The 20431-nt window shown below is 32.9% G+C and overlaps 4 protein-coding genes across 4 annotated transcripts in view; 2 read left to right on the forward strand and 2 right to left on the reverse strand.

Annotated features, from left to right (window-relative positions):
- The window catches only part of LOC142233559 (plasma membrane ascorbate-dependent reductase CYBRD1), a 63792-nt gene extending 63279 nt beyond the window's left edge, over nt 1-513 (reverse strand). Inside the window, exon 1 of the mRNA XM_075304516.1 lies at nt 383-513. Coding sequence (XP_075160631.1) covers nt 383-398 — 16 coding nt within the window. The 5' untranslated portion in view covers nt 399-513. The remainder of the gene's footprint in view (nt 1-382) is intronic.
- A 2056-nt stretch (nt 514-2569) lies between these two features.
- On the forward strand, nt 2570-4691 carry Elp5 (Elongator complex protein 5). The gene is made up of 4 exons (XM_075308329.1): nt 2570-2705; nt 3504-3554; nt 3615-4218; nt 4473-4691. Exons 2-4 carry the CDS (start codon nt 3506-3508, stop codon nt 4564-4566), a joined length of 747 nt encoding a protein of 248 aa, XP_075164444.1. The 5' UTR covers nt 2570-2705; nt 3504-3505; the 3' UTR covers nt 4567-4691.
- Nucleotides 4692-5082: 391 nt separating this feature from the next.
- Nucleotides 5083-6168, reverse strand: LOC142237018 (uncharacterized). Its single transcript, XM_075308330.1, has 2 exons — nt 5825-6168; nt 5083-5347 (listed from the first exon to the last, which is right to left on the reverse strand). The coding sequence occupies exons 1-2, from the start codon at nt 6100-6102 to the stop codon at nt 5179-5181; spliced, it is 447 nt and encodes a 148-aa protein (XP_075164445.1). The 5' UTR covers nt 6103-6168; the 3' UTR covers nt 5083-5178.
- A 1063-nt stretch (nt 6169-7231) lies between these two features.
- oxt (Xylosyltransferase oxt) lies at nt 7232-19370 on the forward strand. Its single transcript, XM_075308328.1, has 3 exons — nt 7232-8432; nt 14260-14426; nt 16382-19370. The coding sequence occupies exons 1-3, from the start codon at nt 7649-7651 to the stop codon at nt 18194-18196; spliced, it is 2766 nt and encodes a 921-aa protein (XP_075164443.1). The 5' UTR covers nt 7232-7648; the 3' UTR covers nt 18197-19370.
- The last annotated feature ends 1061 nt before the right edge of the window (nt 19371-20431 follow it).

Genomic DNA, 20431 nt, shown 5'->3' on the forward strand with positions numbered 1-20431 from the left:
AGACCGATCAGCAGATTTGGCTTCTTGGGTATGTAAACATGGCAATTTACTTTTAAGTTTGACCACCACGGTTTTCTTTTCCATTTCATATAGCAAGATAAATGATTGAATTCATTCCCGGAGGAAGCGATGAAAATAAACTAATTGAAACGCCACAAAGCCAAACACGTATGTTAATGATCCATTTTCTACATGCATGCTGTTAAAGTAAAACAATCTGAGAAATTGTTGCTTATTTGATTCAATTATAAAAAATATATACAGAACCACAGAACCTAAATATATTAACAAAAACTGCCTTCATAATAAAGGGACACAAATACAATATTAATGTCACATATGTAAATAATATATAGTCAACTTATAAATTCTCACTACTTACTGATAATCGGCAACATTTTCTTGTAATTTTTCACTGCTTTAATTTTTATTGCCACTGGAAATCGCAATACCTTGTAGTGTTGACGCTTTTAATGGAAATATGGAACTAACCATTGAATAGAGAAATTCATTCATAGAATCCTTAAAGTAATGACATTATTATCATTCACACAAGTAGTAGGTGCCAGGAGAGTTTTTAAATTACTTGTACTCTCCTTAGCCTCTCTTCAGCTACATGATTTAGCTCTCTTTGACCTTGCAATTAATCGGAGATGCAATTATGAATGGGAAGGTGTACTATAAAGTACGAAAATTGAATTTTTCTCTTATGAGTCTAATTTTTTGGTGTGGGTTTCGTTGAATTGGAGCATTTACTCGCCATTTTTTTTTTTTTCAAAATTCAAAGAATGTCTATTCCAGATAAAATATTTACTTTTAGTTCTAGTTGAGAATGAATAGTAATTATTTTACACACTATGCGCAGGTACTAATTAGTTAGAAAAGTAGCTGCGAAATTAATATTCGCTATTAAAACCGCCCTTAACATATGTACATATTTTATTATAAAATTTGTATAAAAACGTATGCGTTGAGGTACACTTGTTCCATATATTCCATATCTGCTCTCTGCATAATTCCTATTCACATGCCTATTTTCTCTATACGGCTATAATAACATATAAACATTCAACAAGTTTTCAAGGACACCACCCACATAAATACATAAATTGTGTACTCTCTCTTTCTCTCTCCTTAAATGTAAACCTCTGTACACTGAAATACTCTTAGCCGATTGGTTTGCTTTTGGAGAAAATATTCGCATTCATATCATCCCCTTTAGGGTGGTGGTTATTTTGTAATAGAAAACATAACGTATCTAATACAAATACAAACCGTAAACACCGTAAAGGTGGGTACTATGTTCGGTTTTCGAGTTGAAAATCACTTTATTTTCGCGATTACTTTTTCTAAAATAATCAAAATTATAAATGAAAACAGATATATTCCTGTAAAGTCTTGCCGAAATCTAGAGGAACAAGAAACTGCACACCAATTTAGTTAAACTATCTGCTTTATATTGAATTGTTTTAATAAAGTAACCACGAAAATTTCAACGCGAAAAGCGAACATAGTACTTACCTTTAAGGGCAACAAGTAACAGTCTGTCAAATATTAACATTTGACTTTAAATTCAGCTCTAAGAGAAATTGCTAGGCACTTTGCAAGCGAAATTTTCTTTGAGACTATGTTATCGGTTGTTTACATTTTCTCTTAAAGGCCGGTACTCTGTTCGGTTTTCGCGTTGAAACTCTATACAAAACCAAAAAATGCGAAAAATTTGCGAAATTTTTTCCATTTGTGATACTTTGTTTTTTCGTGCTGAAAAACTGACGTTTATAGCACGGCGCCATTTGCAATGTGAATTAAGAAATAATTTATTTATTAAAAACTATTTGTGCGGGTTTATAAATCAAACACGGACCATATTTTTGTTCCGAAACTATACAAAGGATCAAAGGAATAGCAGATCAATTGCCCAAGGAAAAATAAAATGTTATTTTGTAAAAACAAGCAACACCACCAACTTAATCCAATATCGCTCCCTGTAAAATAGCGCTCCAAGCTACCTAAAAAAACGCCGCTATCAGTTTTTCCGGACGACAGTGCTCGCGTCGAACATATCCCATATATTGTGCACATTATAAGTTAAGTCCGAAGGCATAATCGATACTGCTGCATGTTTATGGGATCGATAACACATTTACCGATTATTTAGTTATCGCCGACAAGTCGTATCGATCCGACACACTGTAAGATTCTTTACAAACACCGACATTCCGTCCGGAATAACTGATAGTCTGTAAAGCGCATAACTTGATGGGGAATGATCTAAAGCACCAATTAAAAAAGTTTATTTTCTTCAAAACGAATTATTAATTCTTTTTATTTTACCCATTTTTGTTGTCTTAAGGTGTATTTTACTAAAAGCTTCCTTATTAAATGAAGACCGCCTAAAGGCGGGATTGGGCATTAAAGGGTGAATACAGACATTTAATGTGAATTTTTGGTCGCGAAAATAAAAACCGTTCGTCTGTCGATAGATGATATGATTGTATTTACACAAATAGCGGCATCGGAGAACACCCGAGTCGACAAAGAAATTTCTAACTGCTTTATTTATTGTCAGCTGTGTGGAAGATTGAAGTGTCAATTGTTGTCAGATGTAAACTTATTATTGTTAGTTGCGAAAAAGAAAATCTAAAGAAATTTGGTCGGAACTTTTCTCTGGAATTTGGAAGTGCAACGTTATTTATTGAGTTAGAGTAAGTTTCATTGATTCCCACAAAGAATCTTGTCTATAGTAGAGTTTATATTATTGCAAATTTATGTTTTAATTCTTTGTTGTAGCATTGAAATTGCACCTTTGAGAAAATGTTGCCAATTATAAAATTGCGGCTAATGGACATATATGAATGTCAATACTGAATTAAATATCATAAATATATCAAATTGTAGCTATTGGACATTTATGAATGTCAATACTGAATTAAATATCATCATCATAAAATACCCTCTTTAGCACGGTATCGTTGCTCGAATTTTCTTCCCAAATTGAAGTACCAGCTTAAAACACGAAAATCATAGCTTAAGAATAAAAAACATTGAATTAACACTTTGGATTGCTTCTTTCCAATTCGTTTTTGAACTTCTATTGGCGGTACTTTATTGTTCCGGTTTTCGCTTTGAAAAGCAATACATTTTCGCGGTTAGCGTACATGAGCCATAAAAACGGAATTTCACTTTGAAGCACACGAATAATATGTAGGTAATCTATAACATAAAATTGAAATTGTATTTCTTATGGGTAGCAAAATTGTCATTCGAAGTGCATAGATCGGATAGGATTATAATAATTATCGTACAAAACTGATAAGAACTTTAAAAAACGATGTGAAAGCTGGAATAGGTTTTATACAATTTCCTGTAGCATTAGTTTGCGGTATGGGAAAAAAACTCGGATATATCGTTCAATACCCATTCCATTAATTCTTTGAATCGTTACTTTTTTCAAATGCCGACACACATTAATATAAGATCGCAAACTATTTTTTTTTTTTCAGATATGTTGTCCAATTTGATAGTTACACCGCAACGTCTAGTTATAATTCTAGGTAAGTGGGTTATTCATGTTCTGTAAAAGAATCATCTCATAGATTACTTTTTTCATTCAGATGAATTAGGTCAAGAGAAAATATCGGAACGATTTCTTACGAAACTGCTCAAAGAACAAGGAGAAGATGAATTACTAAGAATATTTCCACCGGATGGCCAATTTGATAAATTCATTAGTGATAATAGCTGTGCTAAATCAACTGAACACAAAAAGTGGAATGTGATATTACCGACTTTGTCCAATTTGATGGCCTACCAAAGACCAACAGAAATACTCAATGGCCTTAATAAATTGAAAAAGAGTGATAGTATCAAAAGATCTTTCCTCTGGATATCTCCAAAACATTTGGTTTGTAATTATTCATTATTTTTAATTGCCGCCTGTGAATATATGGCCGACATTATATTGCATCTTCAAAACGAAAAAGAATTAACAATTTTAACACGAAAACCTGGAGGTGGTGTGTCACACCAACGCTATACATATGCCACAACCAAGACAGACTTTATGGTTCAGCTGAAGAAAGGTGAATCGATAGAAAAAGGAAAAAATGTTATTGGAGATGATGATGGTGAGAAAAAAGAGAAGCTGGGAACCTTCAAAATTGAACTGGATGAAGAGGAAATGGTAGCGAGAAATGCCATGAAGATGCCATATGAAAAGTAAGTTAAACAATTTCGCCTTTAAATTTGTAGGTCAATATTCATGTTTCACTCATCAATTCACTATTGGCAAATGTCTTATTTAAATTGTTCGGAGAATAGTCTAACGTAATAACCCAATTCGTTAGATTTTGATCATTTGAAAGTAAACGTTAAAATATAACGATTTTCATTCTAAAAGACAATATCATAACAACGAAAATCTCAACGGAAAATAAATAAAATTAATTGTATATATTTGATTTACTTACTAGGGCCACGGAAGCGACAGAGAGTAATATTATTTATACACCGGATGCAGCCGATGACTTTGATGATGAAGATCCCGATGAGGATTTAAACATTTGAATTGCTCAATACATATTTAAGCCTAGAATTACATATACCGGATTTTAATAAATATTTTGTTAAAATGTGCTTTATTATATTTAAAAAAGAAAACACAATGAAATCGAAGTTTGTTTAGTACAGTATTTGCGTGAATTGTATTAATTTTTTGTATCAGAACTCGACTTTACCCCCACCATCAATGTGGCCAGTAATAAAAATCATTCATATCAACCTATTCCTATTACGATACAAATAATCGTAATTATTATCATAAATCAAATTCTTTGGTTACTGTCAGTTCGATCAAACAATTCTATATTGGATGGACTCTAATTTCAAGTCCGAAATCCTTGAGATTTGAATAAAATCGCTTATTACTCTTTCTCTATGTTTGGTTTGTAGTAAAAGGAGGTGGTCCAAATTCATTAAAGTACAGGTAAATTGGACAGAATACCATCAATTCGGACAATCGAACTACCCATTTTCTTCTCCAAGTACCAATCTCGTACTTTATTTAATACTAAGGAGATGAACTACAGTTGAAAAATTTTATTTGAAATGAAAATAAATGCCATGTACGTATAAAATATTTATTAAAAAATAAGCTATCCACTAATATCAGTAAATTGACTAATCCTTGGAAGCAGCTACAAAATTACCATAATCACGCCTTACATTCATTGGAGGGTGATTCGAATTTGATTGGTGTTGATCATGTCTGGGGTTATTGTATGGTCTGTCTCTGTTATCATAACCATTATGAAAACGACCTCCGCCGCCACGGCCACCTCTTCGTTGCCTGCAGAGAAATGTTCACCATAAGTTTAAGTATAAATAAGTTCCACAAGTTAAAGATATCAAATATAAAAATTACGAAATTAATATAAAATAAACAAAAAATAAAAATTTTATAATCCCTCCATGATAGGCGATAATAACATTGACATCCCAATTGTCATCGTCACCATAATGCGTCATTGGAAAAGAGAATGAATTTTAATGAAATATTGAAGCACATATGATTCCACTATTAGTAGGGGCATAGTTTCTAATTATCAAATTTCAAAGAACAAAAGTGAGAGCTACCAAAATTCCTGGTAATTCATTCGTAAACCCCTTTAGTATACACTCCAAAAATTAAACACCTTTCAAAAGTGGAAAATTTTCGTGACACATCAATTTCATATATGTGGACAAAATATGAATGTCCACTTATATTTTCTTTATGTTTCGAAAGCTCAGCTTTCAAATTTGTTTTTTATCTTTGTTTACTAACCTGTAATTCCGATGGTTTCCACCGCCTCCACCATGACCACGTCGCCAACCCCTATGATGATTCCGAGACCCAGATTCGCCTCCCTCCCTAAATCCACCGGAGCCACCACCACTTGACCAATTTTCTATAATTGGAGGATCTGGAAGGGGCCTGGAGCAATGTTGCATAAATTCGGCATCACTGTCAGTATAGCGTACACTAAATTCACGTTCACATTCTTCCAAAAATTCTAAGTCGTTATCTGTTAAACGATTAATTTTACGGTTTGGGTCCACCATTTTCTATTAAAACAATATCCAAATCACTTCGTCCAAACCGAATAATGCCTAGTTTTAAATGTTTCTTAAACAGCTGATTTCCATATCACACAGTGTTGCCATTGTCTCCTGTTACAAAAAATATTTATTTTTGCGAGATATGTGTATATATTTTCCATGGTGATATTTGTATTTATTAATGAGTTTAATATACTATAAAGCAAATTAAACAAAGATTTCTTGGTTTTCTTTTACTTCCCTGTCAGTATTCCAATGGTGGTAGCAGGGCTGTGTAGTCGAATCAATTTTGCAATATTCGTAACTGTCCAGCTATTCCTGTCATCTGTTGTATGGTAGTAATTTAAAATTCCGCCCGTCCTAATTTATGACAGTTTAAAGGCCGGTACTCTGTTCGGTTTTCGCGTTGAAACTCCATACAAAACCAAAAAATGCGAAAAATTTGCGAAATTTTTTCCATTTGTGATACTTTGTTTTTTCGTGTTGAAAAACTGACGTTTATAGCACGGCGCCATTTGCAATGTGAATTAAGAAATAATTTATTTATTAAAAACTATTTGTGCGGGTTTATAAATCAAACACGGACTATATTTTTGTTCCGAAACTATACAAAGGATCAAAGGAATAGCAGATCAATTGCCCAAGGAAAAATAAAATGTTATTTTGTAAAAACAAGCAACAACCACCAACTTAATCCAATATCGCTCCCTATAAAATAGCGTTCCAAGCTACCTAAAAAAACGCGGCTTTCTATGTGCGAAATAATGGTTTCCATAAAAATTTTTCGCAAGAATGAACATAGTACCGGCCTTTATCTTCAACACCTTTTCAAAGATTTCGTCAACATTTTGGCAAATTGGAAGTAATTCGCAAATAATTTGAAAATGTATTGAAGATGAGCTATTTCAAGTCAAGTTGAATATATGTTGAAAATTATATTTACCCTCAAACTGAAAAGTTGTTGCATTTGAAAAACGCTCATCCTGTGTTTATTGGGATAGGTGGTGTCATTTTAAGCTAAAATTTCATTCGAATACAGCGCCATCTACACTTGTTTATGTGTTCTCTCTTTAAATGAGACTAGTTTCTTGTCTCTTCTATTCTCTTTTCGGTATTTGTCGTAGCTGTCAACTCTCTGTAATATATTTCTTCTTAATCGGTCGTGAATTTTATGGGGATTGCATTTAGTGTTTAAGTATTTAATTAAAATAAGAAAGAAATACATTCGTGAAGTGCGGTAGCTATGGTTGCTATTCAGCTCATTAAGCTATGTGTATAATATTTACACATGCATCTTAAAACTCAATCATTCGTCTATCGTCTCGTCCTAATTGTTGATTGTTTTCCTCGTATCTCACGTTGGAGTTCCATAATATCACAAAATTGCCTCACACAAGGAGATATGTACACTGCTCGACAATTGTCATGATAAACCCAAATAATAATAATTCATCTATAATATATAATAGAAAAAATATATTTACTTTTTTCCACTTGGACGGTTGTCGACTGCAGGAGTACGCGTGATATCAAGGGTGGCAGCAGCAATATGTCGGAAAATCTTGTCTGGCGTCTGGTGTGTCGGTATAAATTATTTTGCCTAGTAGGATTTATTATATTTGGAATACAAATATTCTTGGCATATAAGTCATTAAGTTTAACGAATGGCTCGGGTGGGGAATCTGAATTTTTGGGCCTTTCATCAGTGCCTGAAATCCGGCAGAGACATCTTGATGCAGACAGTACGGACGACGACGACTCACATCCGCCAATACTTGCTAAAAAACGACATATGTCCTCCTCATCATCATCCAATAATGGAGAAAATAATAGTTATTCACCCCCTGCATCAACATCGATTTCGTCACAACAATTAGGGTTCCAGCCATCATGCGATATCATATCTAAAGATGCCATATCAGCGCTACAACGAGCGAAAACAAAAGACTGCCGTCAACATATCGCTGGAATTGCCTGTGCCATACAATCGGGAAAATTTTATCCTGCCAAATTACCTAGTTACTGTCCTAGTAATCATACAGCCAATAAACATTTAGGCTGTTTTCAAGATGAGAAGAAGTTTCGTTTGTTATCTGGCTATTTTATAAACTATAAAACCACAAATACACCAGATAAATGCATTCAACTTTGCCTACAATCTGGTTTTCCTTATGCGGGAGTACAGTACGGATCGGAGTGTTTTTGTGGTCCTGATATGCCTGTGGAATCATCAAAACTACCAGATTCCTCGTGCAATATGAAATGTTCTGGAGACCAACATGAGATTTGTGGCGGCTATTTTGTCATGAATATATACGAGACAGGAATATCAAGTAAGTAGCTAAAACTTTATTTATTATTAATTGATTGAAACTGTTATCCTCGAGTTTTTTTTTTATTTGAGGCAATGTTATCAGTTTATTCCACAGTAAAACAAAAACTTTAAACAAAGAACAGCGGGAGTAATTGATTTTATCGTATGCATCTAAATTTATATCCATTTTGATTAGATTGCAATTTATTTTAATATTGGCATGTCGTATAAATATACAAGATATTGCCTATATGTAAATATACAAGACATTGCCCATATGTAAATATACATGACATTACCTATATGTAAATTGAAGATCATTTACATATTTTTTATAATTTCCAAACTAGAAAAATGTATATTATTTTAAAAGAATTTGGAAGAGGACAATATGTTTTATGAGAAATGATTCCAAAAGCTACTTTGGACTATATAGAGAAGAACAAAACACGTAGTATCTAAACATTCTGCGCTATGAACGACATTGACGTTAGCCTAATCGAATTTTGTAAAAAAAACGACGAAAAATACTTCTTAATTTAAAAACAAAATATTTAATTATTTTCATATATATAATAATACTGTAAGCTTTCTTGCCAATAAATCGTATTGCTCATAATAGTAGTATTACCTTAACCCTCTAATGCCCCATTTTTTTTTGGCAGCTGACTAAAAACTCAATGTTAACGATACAAAATCAAGAAAACGACACAAGAAAAATTTATATGGTAAAACTCAGTATGTGCTGCAAAGCCTCTTGAACAGTTTTAACTAAATTGTTGGCTTAAGGTGTGTTTTACTAAAGACTTCCTCATATAAAGAAGTCCGCCTAAATTGTAAATATTTCCTATCATAATGCAAAAACATTTTCTATTTAATATTCATGTACGATTGGTATTTTTGATTTATTTGTGTTTTTTTATTTTCATACAAAATTCTTTTGTCCATTACTTTGCTTACTAAGCCATTTAACGCTTCGAATCTATATTTATCGTAGTACAATTATATAAAGGGTGATTTGTTAAGAGCTTGATAACTTTTTTTTTAAAAAAAACGCATAAAATTTGCAAAATCTCATCGGTTCTTTATTTGAAACGTTAGATTGGTCCATGACATTTACTTTTTGAAGATAATTTCATTTAAATGTTGACCGCGGCTGCGTCTTAGGTGGTCCATTCGGAAAGTCCAATTTTGGGCAACTTTTTCGAGCATTTCGGCCGGAATAGCCCGAATTTCTTCGGAAATGTTGTCTTCCAAAGCTGGAATAGTTGCTGGCTTATTTCTGTAGACTTTAGACTTGACGTAGCCCCACAAAAAATAGTCTAAAGGCGTCAAATCGCATGATTTTGGTGGCCAACTTACCGGTCCATTTCTTGAGATGAATTGTTCTCCGAAGTTTTCCCTCAAAATGGCCATAGAATCGCGAGCTGTGTGGCATGTAGCGCCATCTTGTTGAAACCACATGTCAACCAAGTTCAGTTCTTCCATTTTTGGCAACAAAAAGTTTGTTAGCATCGAACGATAGCGATCGCCATTCACCGTAACGTTGCGTCCAACAGCATCTTTGAAAAAATACGGTCCAATGATTCCACCAGCGTACAAACCACACCAAACAGTGCATTTTTCGGGATGCATGGGCAGTTCTTGAACGGCTTCTGGTTGCTCTTCACTCCAAATGCGGCAATTTTGCTTATTTACGTAGCCATTCAACCAGAAATGAGCCTCATCGCTGAACAAAATTTGTCGATAAAAAAGCGGATTTTCTGCCAACTTTTCTAGGGCCCATTCACTGAAAATTCGACGTTGTGGCAGATCGTAAGTCTATTCATGATGAAATGTCAAAGCATACTGAGCATCTTTCTCTTTGACACCATGTCTGAAATCCCACGTGATCTGTCAAATACTAATGCATGAAAATCCTAACCTCAAAAGAATCACCCTTTAGTTCGCAGCTCAGTTTCATTTAATTTTGAATTATTTGTCCCATTTTGTGATTTTGAGCTTTGTTTATGTAAATATATGTATGTAGGTTATATTTCAATATAATTACTCCGGCATATATAAAAATCGAGATTGAGAGTATTACTTTAAAGCTGATTAAACAATTCTCATAACATACATGGTTCTATTAACCAGTTTTCCTTGCGTTGTTTTTATGAAAGTGACGGTTATGACGGGTTTGGGTAAAGTGAAATTAAGATCATTGGTAGTAGGTGAAATTTCATTACATTTTATTATTTATTCATTCAGACCATGTAATTCTAAGCTTGTTTGACCAAATAAAGTAATTACAATGGACTACAAAAAAAATTGTTTCTGATTCAATCACGAAATTAATTGATCCAATTAATGTTTAATTGAAATGTCTTCAATCACAGAAATGATAGTATCAATTAAAAAATTAATTGAAGGTCAATTAAAAAGTTAATTGATCCAATTAAAAAATTAATTGATACTATTATTTTTGTGATTGATTTTTGTTTCAATTTAAAAAAATTTGATGAATCAATTAAGTTTTTACTTGAATATTTTTTAAAACTCAATTAAAATTTTAATTGGAAAAATGTTCGTGAAATTTTTTGTGTGTAGATTTTCATACAATATTCGTATACAATAATATATATAATGTGTAAAAAAAGATGTTGAATAATTATATTGAACAATCGTTTACACAAAACTTAGAAATGTATGATTAAACAAGACACATAAAAAGATAAACCTCATTTGTAACTTCAAGAGTTATATTTCTTTATACCAGAGGAAGAATAAAAAAGAAAACAAAACATAACATAACAAATATTCTGAATATTTGATAAAAATTATGTATAAAAAATCTATTTATGAATGTTACCAATGTAAACAACCAGTATTTAAAGTCAAGTAACTACTAAATTATGACTCAATCTATTTCGATATTTTCGTTTTCAAAAATTATGTGGAAAAATAGCGAATATTATATTATATTGGTATAAAATAATTTTATTTTGAGTTTTTATTTTTATTTGTCACAATTGTCAATTAAACATTGGCGTAGCTAGCAACATTTCCGTAAGGGGTAAGAGCTACAATGTGTGCTCATTGTAAAGATACCAAAAAAAAAGAAATTCTCGTAGATGGGAAGAAACCAAAATATTTAATTCAATGATATGTATATAATTATAGTTTGAAAAAATACTGCATGGTATTTCGTTGGGGGAGATGACAAACCCATAAAACCCCTTAGCTATGCCTATGCATTAAGCAAATACCGACAATCAAAGTTCTGCTCAAATGAAAAAATTGTAATCATCTGTTAGCTTGAAATTACCTTCCTAAATATATCTTGTTCTACTACTAGATAAATATTAGAGTAGTATTCCCTTCTTATGTTTTTGCTGTTGTTGTAACAGTTTATTGTGATTTCGTCCATTTTTTTGTTATACGCTTTGGTACTTCAGCTTGTGGCCAGATCGAGGAACTCTGCGACTAAGGTGGGGTGCGTCCAGAGTGATCTGGTGGTAAGTCGGGTTGGTTTAGCAGGGCAAGAGGAAAGATGACGCGTGTCGTGTGGCCCTTGGTTGCAAATTGGACATACGTCACCTACGCTGCTATCAATCACTGATAAGTAGGAACTGAGGCGGCTGCACTTGCCTGATCTTAATTGGGCTAAAACTACCCTAGGCTGCCGTGGGAGGTCTCTTTCCTCCGGTGCTATGGGCGGTGGACGGACTCCGAGAACAGGATTAACCTTGTAGCTTCTCACCGCTTCAGCTCATGAATCCTGTTCAAACCTGCCTGGTACACTGCTTGATCTAGAGGCTCTCTTTTGTAACGCTGGATCTCGCGCTCTAGATGATGTATATCAACCCTTACGTTCCTGGGTGGTGGTTGTGTATCCATGAGATGGTGGTTTGGATGATTACTGCGATAACAACCCAGGAGATACTGCTTTAACAACATGTAATTGTGCCTTCCACATAAAGGTGACCCAGGGGTGTGCTGCGGAGACACCCAGTCGCGTTCTGGCAGGTCTGTATGTTATTCCACTGCGTGTCACTGGTCTACGGTGTTCACACTGGAGCTGCATAGTTTACCACTGACCGGCCAATTGTCTTATAAGTAGTTAACAAGGTTTCTTTTTCCGCACCCCAAGTACTGCCGGCAAGTGACTTGATGACCTTTTTTCTACCGCGGATCTTATTACATATTGCAGTGGCATGGACAGATGACTAGCTGTCGAATGTTACCCCGAGTATCTTGGGGTAGTTTACTGTCGGAATTATTTCGCCATCGTCTCTAACATTCAACTGCCTACGCACTTCCGCCGCCCATGTAGTAAACAGTGTGGCTGAGGATTTGGTGGCAGATATTCTCAGATTTCTAGCAGTGAAATAACTGGTAAGATCAGCAATGTAGACGTTTAAACGATCGCATATGTCATCAACAATGGGCCCGGATGCAATGATTGTACAGTCGTCCGCATATGATACAATCTCGACGCCGCCAGGAGGGGGTGGAATCGAGGACAGGTATAGATTAAATAGTGCCGGAGATATCACCCCACCCTGGGGAACTCCCTGTTTAACTCTACGGGGTTTTGACTTTTTGTCCCTGAATTCCACGTACGACTGGCGTCCACACATATAATTCAGAACCCAACGCTTCGTTCCTGCCGGTAGGGACGTATTCTCGATGTCCTCGAACAATGTGGCATGGTTGACCGTATCGAATGCTTTCGATAGGTCAAGCGCCACGAGGACCGTCCTATGACACGGCTTGGACTGATTAAGTCCCCTATTGATATGTGTCGAAATGGCATGTAAGGCTGTCGTCGTACTGGGTACCTTATGGAATCCATGTTGATGGTGGGCAGCTGGAAATTTCTCCACAAGGCTGGGGAGGAGTAGTACCTCGAGTGTCTTGGCTACTGGCGAGAGAAGGGATATCGGTCTGTACGATTCACCTTTACACGAATCTTTGCCTGGCTTCACCCTTCCCATCTTCCAGACATCGGGTATAATGAGTGATTCCAAGGACAGATTGAGGAGTCTGATCAGGTACTCAACTCCCAGTATTCCCAGGTGCTTCAGCATTAGCATTGAAATTCCGTCGGGGTCCAGCGCATTGGATGGTTTCGCGCTGTTGATGACATTGTTAACCTCGGCTGCGGTAAATGGTGGTGTGTCATCGGCTCGGAGACCACGTATGCGACGAGTGGCTCTCTTTTTCGCCCTTCTTATATTTTAAAGTATTGATTATATCTTTCCTCAAGTTTAGAAAACTGGGCGGGTAGTCCCTATTCCTAGAGGGCAGTGTGAGAATCCCCGTAGATCAAATAATATGAGATTCTTATCCTTTACATATGTTTGCTTACTATGGGTATATCTCATATTTCGTATACTTCAAAATTGTATATATATTTTACATAATATTTCATGTTAGCCTGATACCGAAACAGGCAATTAACGTCCAAATGCATTGTATTTAATTTTACAATTATCGAGCTTTATGGACAGATTTAGATTAAGGAACATGATTAATAGAGTCATTGAAAAGACTTTTCAATGACTCTATTAATCATGTTCCTTAATCTAAATCTGTCCATAAAGCTCGATTAATAATTGTAAAATTATATATTTTACATATTTAAAAATTTTTACAGTATAATTTAATTAGCCATGAAAGCTTTTATAGAACATCTCAAAACAAATAAAATGAAATGAAATTTTATTTTCCCTTAAATTTCACCTTGGTATTTAAGTTTTTATGCTGTTTGCTAGTGGCTACAAAACTTTATTAAGCTATCATTTGGTGTTTTTATGCCTCATGTCTAATATGTTTTTGTGTTTTCATTTTTCATTTAATAGAGTTTTCCGCTCAAGTTGCTGCAACTGGTGTTAAGTCGAACATACCAGAAGATGGTATAAAAATTGCATTTTTATTAACGTTAAATGGACGTGCTTTACGACAAGTGCATCGTTTACTCAAATCGCTTTATTCACCGAAACACATCTACTACATTCATATTGATGAGGTAAGTGTACAATACCCATAATTTAAACATTGTTATGCTTTAATTGTGGAATGGCAATGTGTAAATGATATGACCAATTAAAAGAGAAAAACTAAAACATTAAATCCACACTGCAGTTACACAAATGTAATGTTTTGACTTTTTTTGTCGTAAAAGCAGAAACAAATCTATTTCTTCCGACACAAAAGCTCGACATGGTTTCGTTCAACACATGGATACACAAGTCGAAAATTGACATTTCGATTATTCAAGTTTTTGTAAAAACAGATGAAAATTCAATGGAGACTTTAAAATATCTTTAAATTCGACAAATCAATGTTTTTACTTCTTTACGAAACTATAATTGATATTATTATATTTAATTAATGATTTTCGGTTAACATCAGATATTTTAATGCATATAGCACTTGTATTCTCACTTTAATTTGGTCACAAAATGTTGACAATACAATTTTGACGAACTTTTTTTCATTTTAAAAAGTTCATTTTTTCATTAGTTCATGACCTCAAGTCAAATGAAAAATCCCAAAATTTTCTATAGAAATAAAATTTTGACAAAATTTTCTATGAAAATAAAATGTTAACATAATGTTCTATAGAAATAAAATTTTGACAACATTTTCCATAGAAATAAAATTTTGACCTAATTTTCTATAAAAATAAAATTTTGACATAATGTTCTATAGAAATAAAATTTTCGATAGGAATAACATTTAAAAAAGTTAGATATGAGCTTTGCAAGGAGAAAGTCTATTACTTTGTAAAATATAATATCTCGCTGAAGATGATCACCGAAGGTGTATCGAAATATCCGAAATAGCAATATTTCAATAATAAAACAATGAAAAACAATTACAACAGCATTTTTCATTTATCATGACCTCAAGCCAAACGAAAAATCCCAATAATCATTTGAAAAAATTTCGATAGGAATAACATTTTGACAAAATTTTCTATAGGGAGAAAATTTTGACAAAATTTTCTATAGAAAAAAAATGTGACAAAATTTTCTAAGAAATAAAACTTTGACAAAATTTTCTATAGGAATAAAACTTTGACAAAATTTTCTATAGAAATAAAATTTTTACAAAATTTTCTAAAGAAATAAAATTTTGACAAAATTTTCTAAAGAAATAAAATTTTGACAAAATTTTCTATAGGAATAAAATTTTGACAAAATTTTCTATAGAAATAAAATTTTTACAAAATTTTCTATAGAAATAAAATTTTTACAAAATTTTCTACAGAAATAAAATTTTTACAAAATTTTCTATAGAAATAAAATTTTTAACAAAATTTTCTATAGAAAACAAATGTGACAACCAGGAATAAAATTTTGACAAAATTTTCTACAGGAATAAAATTTTTGACAATATTTTCTACAGGAATAAAATGTGAAAAATATAGGAATCAAATTTTGACAAAATTTCGATAGGAATAAAATTTTACAAAATTTTCTATAGGAATAAAATTTGACAAAATTTTCTATAGAAATAAAATTTTGACAAAGTTTTCTATGGAATAAAATGCTGACACAATTTTCTATAAGAATAAAATTTTGACAAAATTTCTCTAGGAATAAAGTTTGACAAAATTTTCTATAGGAATAAAACTTTGACAAAATTTTCTATAGGATTAAAATTTTGACATAATTTTCTTTAGAAATAAAATTTTGACAAAATTTCGATAGGAATTAAATTTTACAACATTTTCTATAGGAATAAAATTTGACAAAATTTTCTATAGAAATAAAATTTTGACAATTTTAGTAGACAAAATTTTTGTATAGACTTACAATTTTGACAACATTTTCTATAGACAACAATCATGACTGAAATCTCAAGAGAAGATTTTCCACCGAACCATTATGTTCCCATAATTTCAAATTAAATAGCATGTAATATACACTTATATTATCCGATATAAACTAATAATGTTTTTCTTCATCATTATAGCGTCAAGATTATCTCTACCGTAAACTATTGGAATTAGAGTCGAAATTTACCAATATTCGATTGGCACGAACACGATTTTCCACAATATGGGGTGGCGCTTCTCTACTAACAATGCTTCTAAAATGCATGGATGATCTCCTCAAGTCATCACATCAATGGGATTTTGTTATTAATTTAAGTGAGAGTGATTTTCCTGTTAAGAAATTAGAAAAATTGGAAGAATTCCTCTTAGCCAATCGTAATCGTAATTTCGTTAAAGGCCATGGACGAGAAACGCAAAGATTTATCCAGAAACAAGGCCTAGATAAAACCTTTGTGGAATGTGACACTCATATGTGGCGCATTGGAGATCGCAAATTACCCCAAGGAATACAAATTGATGGTGGTTCTGATTGGATTGGCCTTTCAAGGCCATTTGTTGAATATGTTCTCGCAAACAAAGATACTGAAGAATTGCTCAAAGGCTTAATGGTGATCTTTCGCCATACCCTGTTGCCGGCTGAATCGTTTTTCCACACAGTATTAAGAAATTCAAAGTTCTGTGCTACTTATGTTGATAATAATTTACATGTCACCAACTGGAAGCGAAAATTAGGTTGTAAATGTCAATACAAACACGTGGTTGATTGGTGTGGTTGCAGTCCCAATGATTTTAAACCCGATGATTGGTCACGTTTACAAAATACCGAAAGTAAAATGTTATTTTTTGCTAGAAAATTTGAGCCCATCATTAATCAAGCCATAATATTGAAATTAGAAGAATGGCTTTATGGACCTTATCCAAGTGAAACTCCAAATCTACAGGCATATTGGCAAAGTTTTTATAACTCGGATGATAAGAAAACTAAGCAAGATGATGTAACTTTAACATATGCGGAAAGTATAGTAAGACGTGTGACACGGCAATGGAACACCAAGGACCACAAGGTTCTAGAACTTAGTCATTACATGCACAATGATCAGTACAAAGGATATTTGATTAGATACCAATGTGTGGACATTAGCTCAAACGAAACTTACGAATTAGAAACCCGAGTACGTCCAGTTCAATATGCCAAATATGCGAAAAATTCCAAATTTGCTAAAAGACTTAAAAACTTTGAAATTTCCACCGACTATGACCAAAAAGAACAGATATCGAGAAATTATCAAAAGTTCTTGGGTCCCTATACTGATTTAGTATTGACCTTTACATTTGCAGGGGCAATATCGGCTTCGCCCAAGGACACTTCTCATTCATACAATTTAACTTTGCTGTGGATAGATCCTATGGGCCGTTTACAAGATTTCAATGAAATACACATAGAGGACTCACAAAGCGATAATATAAACTACTCAAAGGCTATATTAAAACAACCCTTGTGTCCGGGAATATGGACAGCCAAATTGATAGGTCGTACAGCGATTTATGCTCAAACTAAATTCCTTATCACGCCATTGGCAATTCTCAATCATTTGCCCATACAAGTGGAAAAGGCACGACTTATAAATGCGGGCGATGGCCTAACATTACCCGAAGATTTTTCATTACCAGAAGAATGGATGCAATATTTGCCCTCACACGAAGACTCTCTGCAACTAAAGAATTTAGCTCTAAGAAATGCATTGCGTACAGGACAACAACTACATGAATGGGTAGATGATTTGACGGGGAAATTTCATCATTTGCGAGAAACATGTGCCGTTAATCAAGAAGCTACCAGGTTATCGACGGCATCATTAACAATGCTTCCCCTGTGTAGAGAAACCTTGTGGAGCACATTGGCTGAAGATCCTAAAAGTGATGTTTACAAACTACTTAACGTGAGTAGATGAGAGGACAAATTATTTGTTAAATATTTTTCTACAACTATCTAAGTATTTAAAATTCAAGAATTTATTATTATTTTTAATCACTTTTTTATCAAGAAACCAAAAATCTTTAGCCTATATAGAAAATTTCTCATTAAGCTCCATTTTGATTAAATGTTTACAACCTAAGATAGGCAATATTTCTTTCAAGTAAAGAAACCAAAAGATATGCAATATTTTTACAATATTTTACACAAAGTGAATATTAGCTAGCGCAGCTATAGTGAAATGTAAAGTTAATGGGTCAATGAAGAGTGGGTGTAAGACGATCAGTTTTTTTTTTATATCAAAAAAAAGTCCAACTTGTTAATATTTTGTTGTTATTTTTTATTTTTTTTTTTATAAATGATAGCATTTGATAAGCACAAGTTTTTTATAGATATTTTGATGAAAAGAAAAAACTCTATTAATACTAAGCTAATATTAAATAAATTGTTTTCAGTTCTTGTTTTTAAATGCACTTCTATATCGAGTCTATAGTATTGCCATGTAACATTTATATAAATATGTTTTCCGTTTACATTACTTACTTAAATTATCATTTTTGTGTCATATTTGTTAAGTCATTTATTTTTGTTAATATGCATTAAAGAAAATTTGTGATATTCTTATTGTCCATTTATGTGGTTAAAAGTACAGAACATACAATACATATACAACAATTATATTATTAAATATCCCTTTTGTCCAGATCGTTGTACATACATATACTTTATAAATTCATTATGGGCGGATTCAAAAGAAAAACAAAAATAAATGTAAAATAATAAAAAAATACAATTATTGTTAAAATGTTTGAAAATCTTTAACTCCGTCATTTTGAGCAACTATACCAACACAAGTATTCACGTTTTGGACTAACTAGGTCCCCATTAGTTTTGGAATATGAAATTATCATTATACAAAAGAATCTTACGCATTTTGACTATTTTTAATTATCGCAAGTATTTCTCTGAACAAATACCAAATCTATGTAAATAAGATATCAATTAGTTAAATGGCATAAAATACCATTATGTAAAATTTGTCGACATATTTTCGTATATATAACTAATAAAATTTCATCTTTTAAAGAATTTGAATCATTGTACAACTCTCATGTATATTATTATTATTAATAAATTGATAAATTAAAATATTTAACATGTAATTTTATTTGGCGTCGAAAAATATCTGATCACCTTTTTTGGTAATGTAAGATTTGTAAGGCTGAGTTGAATGTAATTCGATAATTTGATATCAAATCCCACTTGGGTGACATTTCCACATTTATTTTCTTTATTTTGTATTTGTTTATTGATTTTCTATTCTCAAAAGAAATATTTGTGGAACAACTTCCACAAATTTTTTTTGGTAATATAATAATCGTATATGGCCAATATCGATTATAATGGTGTAAATAAAATATATCAGCAAAAATTCCCTTTTACTCCATTCACACGCAGTAGATTATATTTTGCAAGACTGTGTAAAGAATCAATTTGAAACAAGTATATACGGCCGTAAGTTCGGTCAGGCCGAATCTTATGTACCCTCCACCATGGATTGCATAGAAACTTGTACTAAAGACTGTCATCCACAATAGAATTACTTGGGTTGCGGTAACACTTGCCGATGGCAAGGTATCTTTAAACTTCTTAACACCGCATTCTCAATTGTAAGTTAGTCCATACGGGGTATATATTAAACAAAAAAAGGCCGATTAAATACGTAGGTTAGCTTAGGTTAGGTGGCAGCCCGATATTTCAGGCTCACTTAGACTATTCAGTCCATTGTCATACCACATTGGTGAACTTCTCTCTTATCACTGACAAGGGACCTCCTTTTTATAGCCGAGTCCGAACGGCGTTCCACATTGCAGTGAAACCACTTAGAGAAGCTTTGAAACCCTCAGAAATGTCACCTGCATTACTGAGGTGGGATAATCCACCGCTGAAAAACTTTTTGGTGTTCGGTCGAAGCAGGAATCGAACCCACGACCTTGTGTATGCAAGGCGGGCATGCTAACCATTGCACCACGGTGGCTCCCATTAAATACGTAAATAATTCAGTTTGACAACATTTTCTATAGTAATAAAATTTGACAAAATTTTCTATAGAAATAAAATCTTGACAAAATTTTGTATAGTAATAAACTTTTGACAAAATTGTCTATAGTAATAAAATTTTGACAAAATTTTCTATAAAAATAAAATTTTG

This window comes from Haematobia irritans, chromosome 4 (assembly GCF_050003625.1).
Source record: "Haematobia irritans isolate KBUSLIRL chromosome 4, ASM5000362v1, whole genome shotgun sequence".
Classification (NCBI taxonomy): Eukaryota; Metazoa; Arthropoda; class Insecta; order Diptera; family Muscidae; genus Haematobia; species Haematobia irritans.

What these genes read in the sequence shown, in the direction of transcription:
- Elp5 (XM_075308329.1), top strand. Translation starts at nt 3,506, where the DNA reads ATGTTGTCCAATTTGATAGTTACACCGCAACGTCTAGTTATAATTCTA. An exon ending in ACGTCTAGTTATAATTCTAG is followed by an intron (nt 3,555 to 3,614) that starts GTAAGTGGGTTA and finishes TTTTTCATTCAG; the next exon opens with ATGAATTAGGTCAAGAGAAA. An exon ending in ATGAAGATGCCATATGAAAA is followed by an intron (nt 4,219 to 4,472) that starts GTAAGTTAAACA and finishes TTTACTTACTAG; the next exon opens with GGCCACGGAAGCGACAGAGA.
- LOC142237018 (XM_075308330.1), bottom strand. Translation starts at nt 6,102, where the DNA reads ATGGTGGACCCAAACCGTAAAATTAATCGTTTAACAGATAACGACTTA. An exon ending in GGAAACCATCGGAATTACAG is followed by an intron (nt 5,348 to 5,824) that starts GTTAGTAAACAA and finishes ATTTCTCTGCAG; the next exon opens with GCAACGAAGAGGTGGCCGTG.
- oxt (XM_075308328.1), top strand. Translation starts at nt 7,649, where the DNA reads ATGTCGGAAAATCTTGTCTGGCGTCTGGTGTGTCGGTATAAATTATTT. An exon ending in ATACGAGACAGGAATATCAA is followed by an intron (nt 8,433 to 14,259) that starts GTAAGTAGCTAA and finishes TTCATTTAATAG; the next exon opens with AGTTTTCCGCTCAAGTTGCT. An exon ending in ACTACATTCATATTGATGAG is followed by an intron (nt 14,427 to 16,381) that starts GTAAGTGTACAA and finishes TCATCATTATAG; the next exon opens with CGTCAAGATTATCTCTACCG.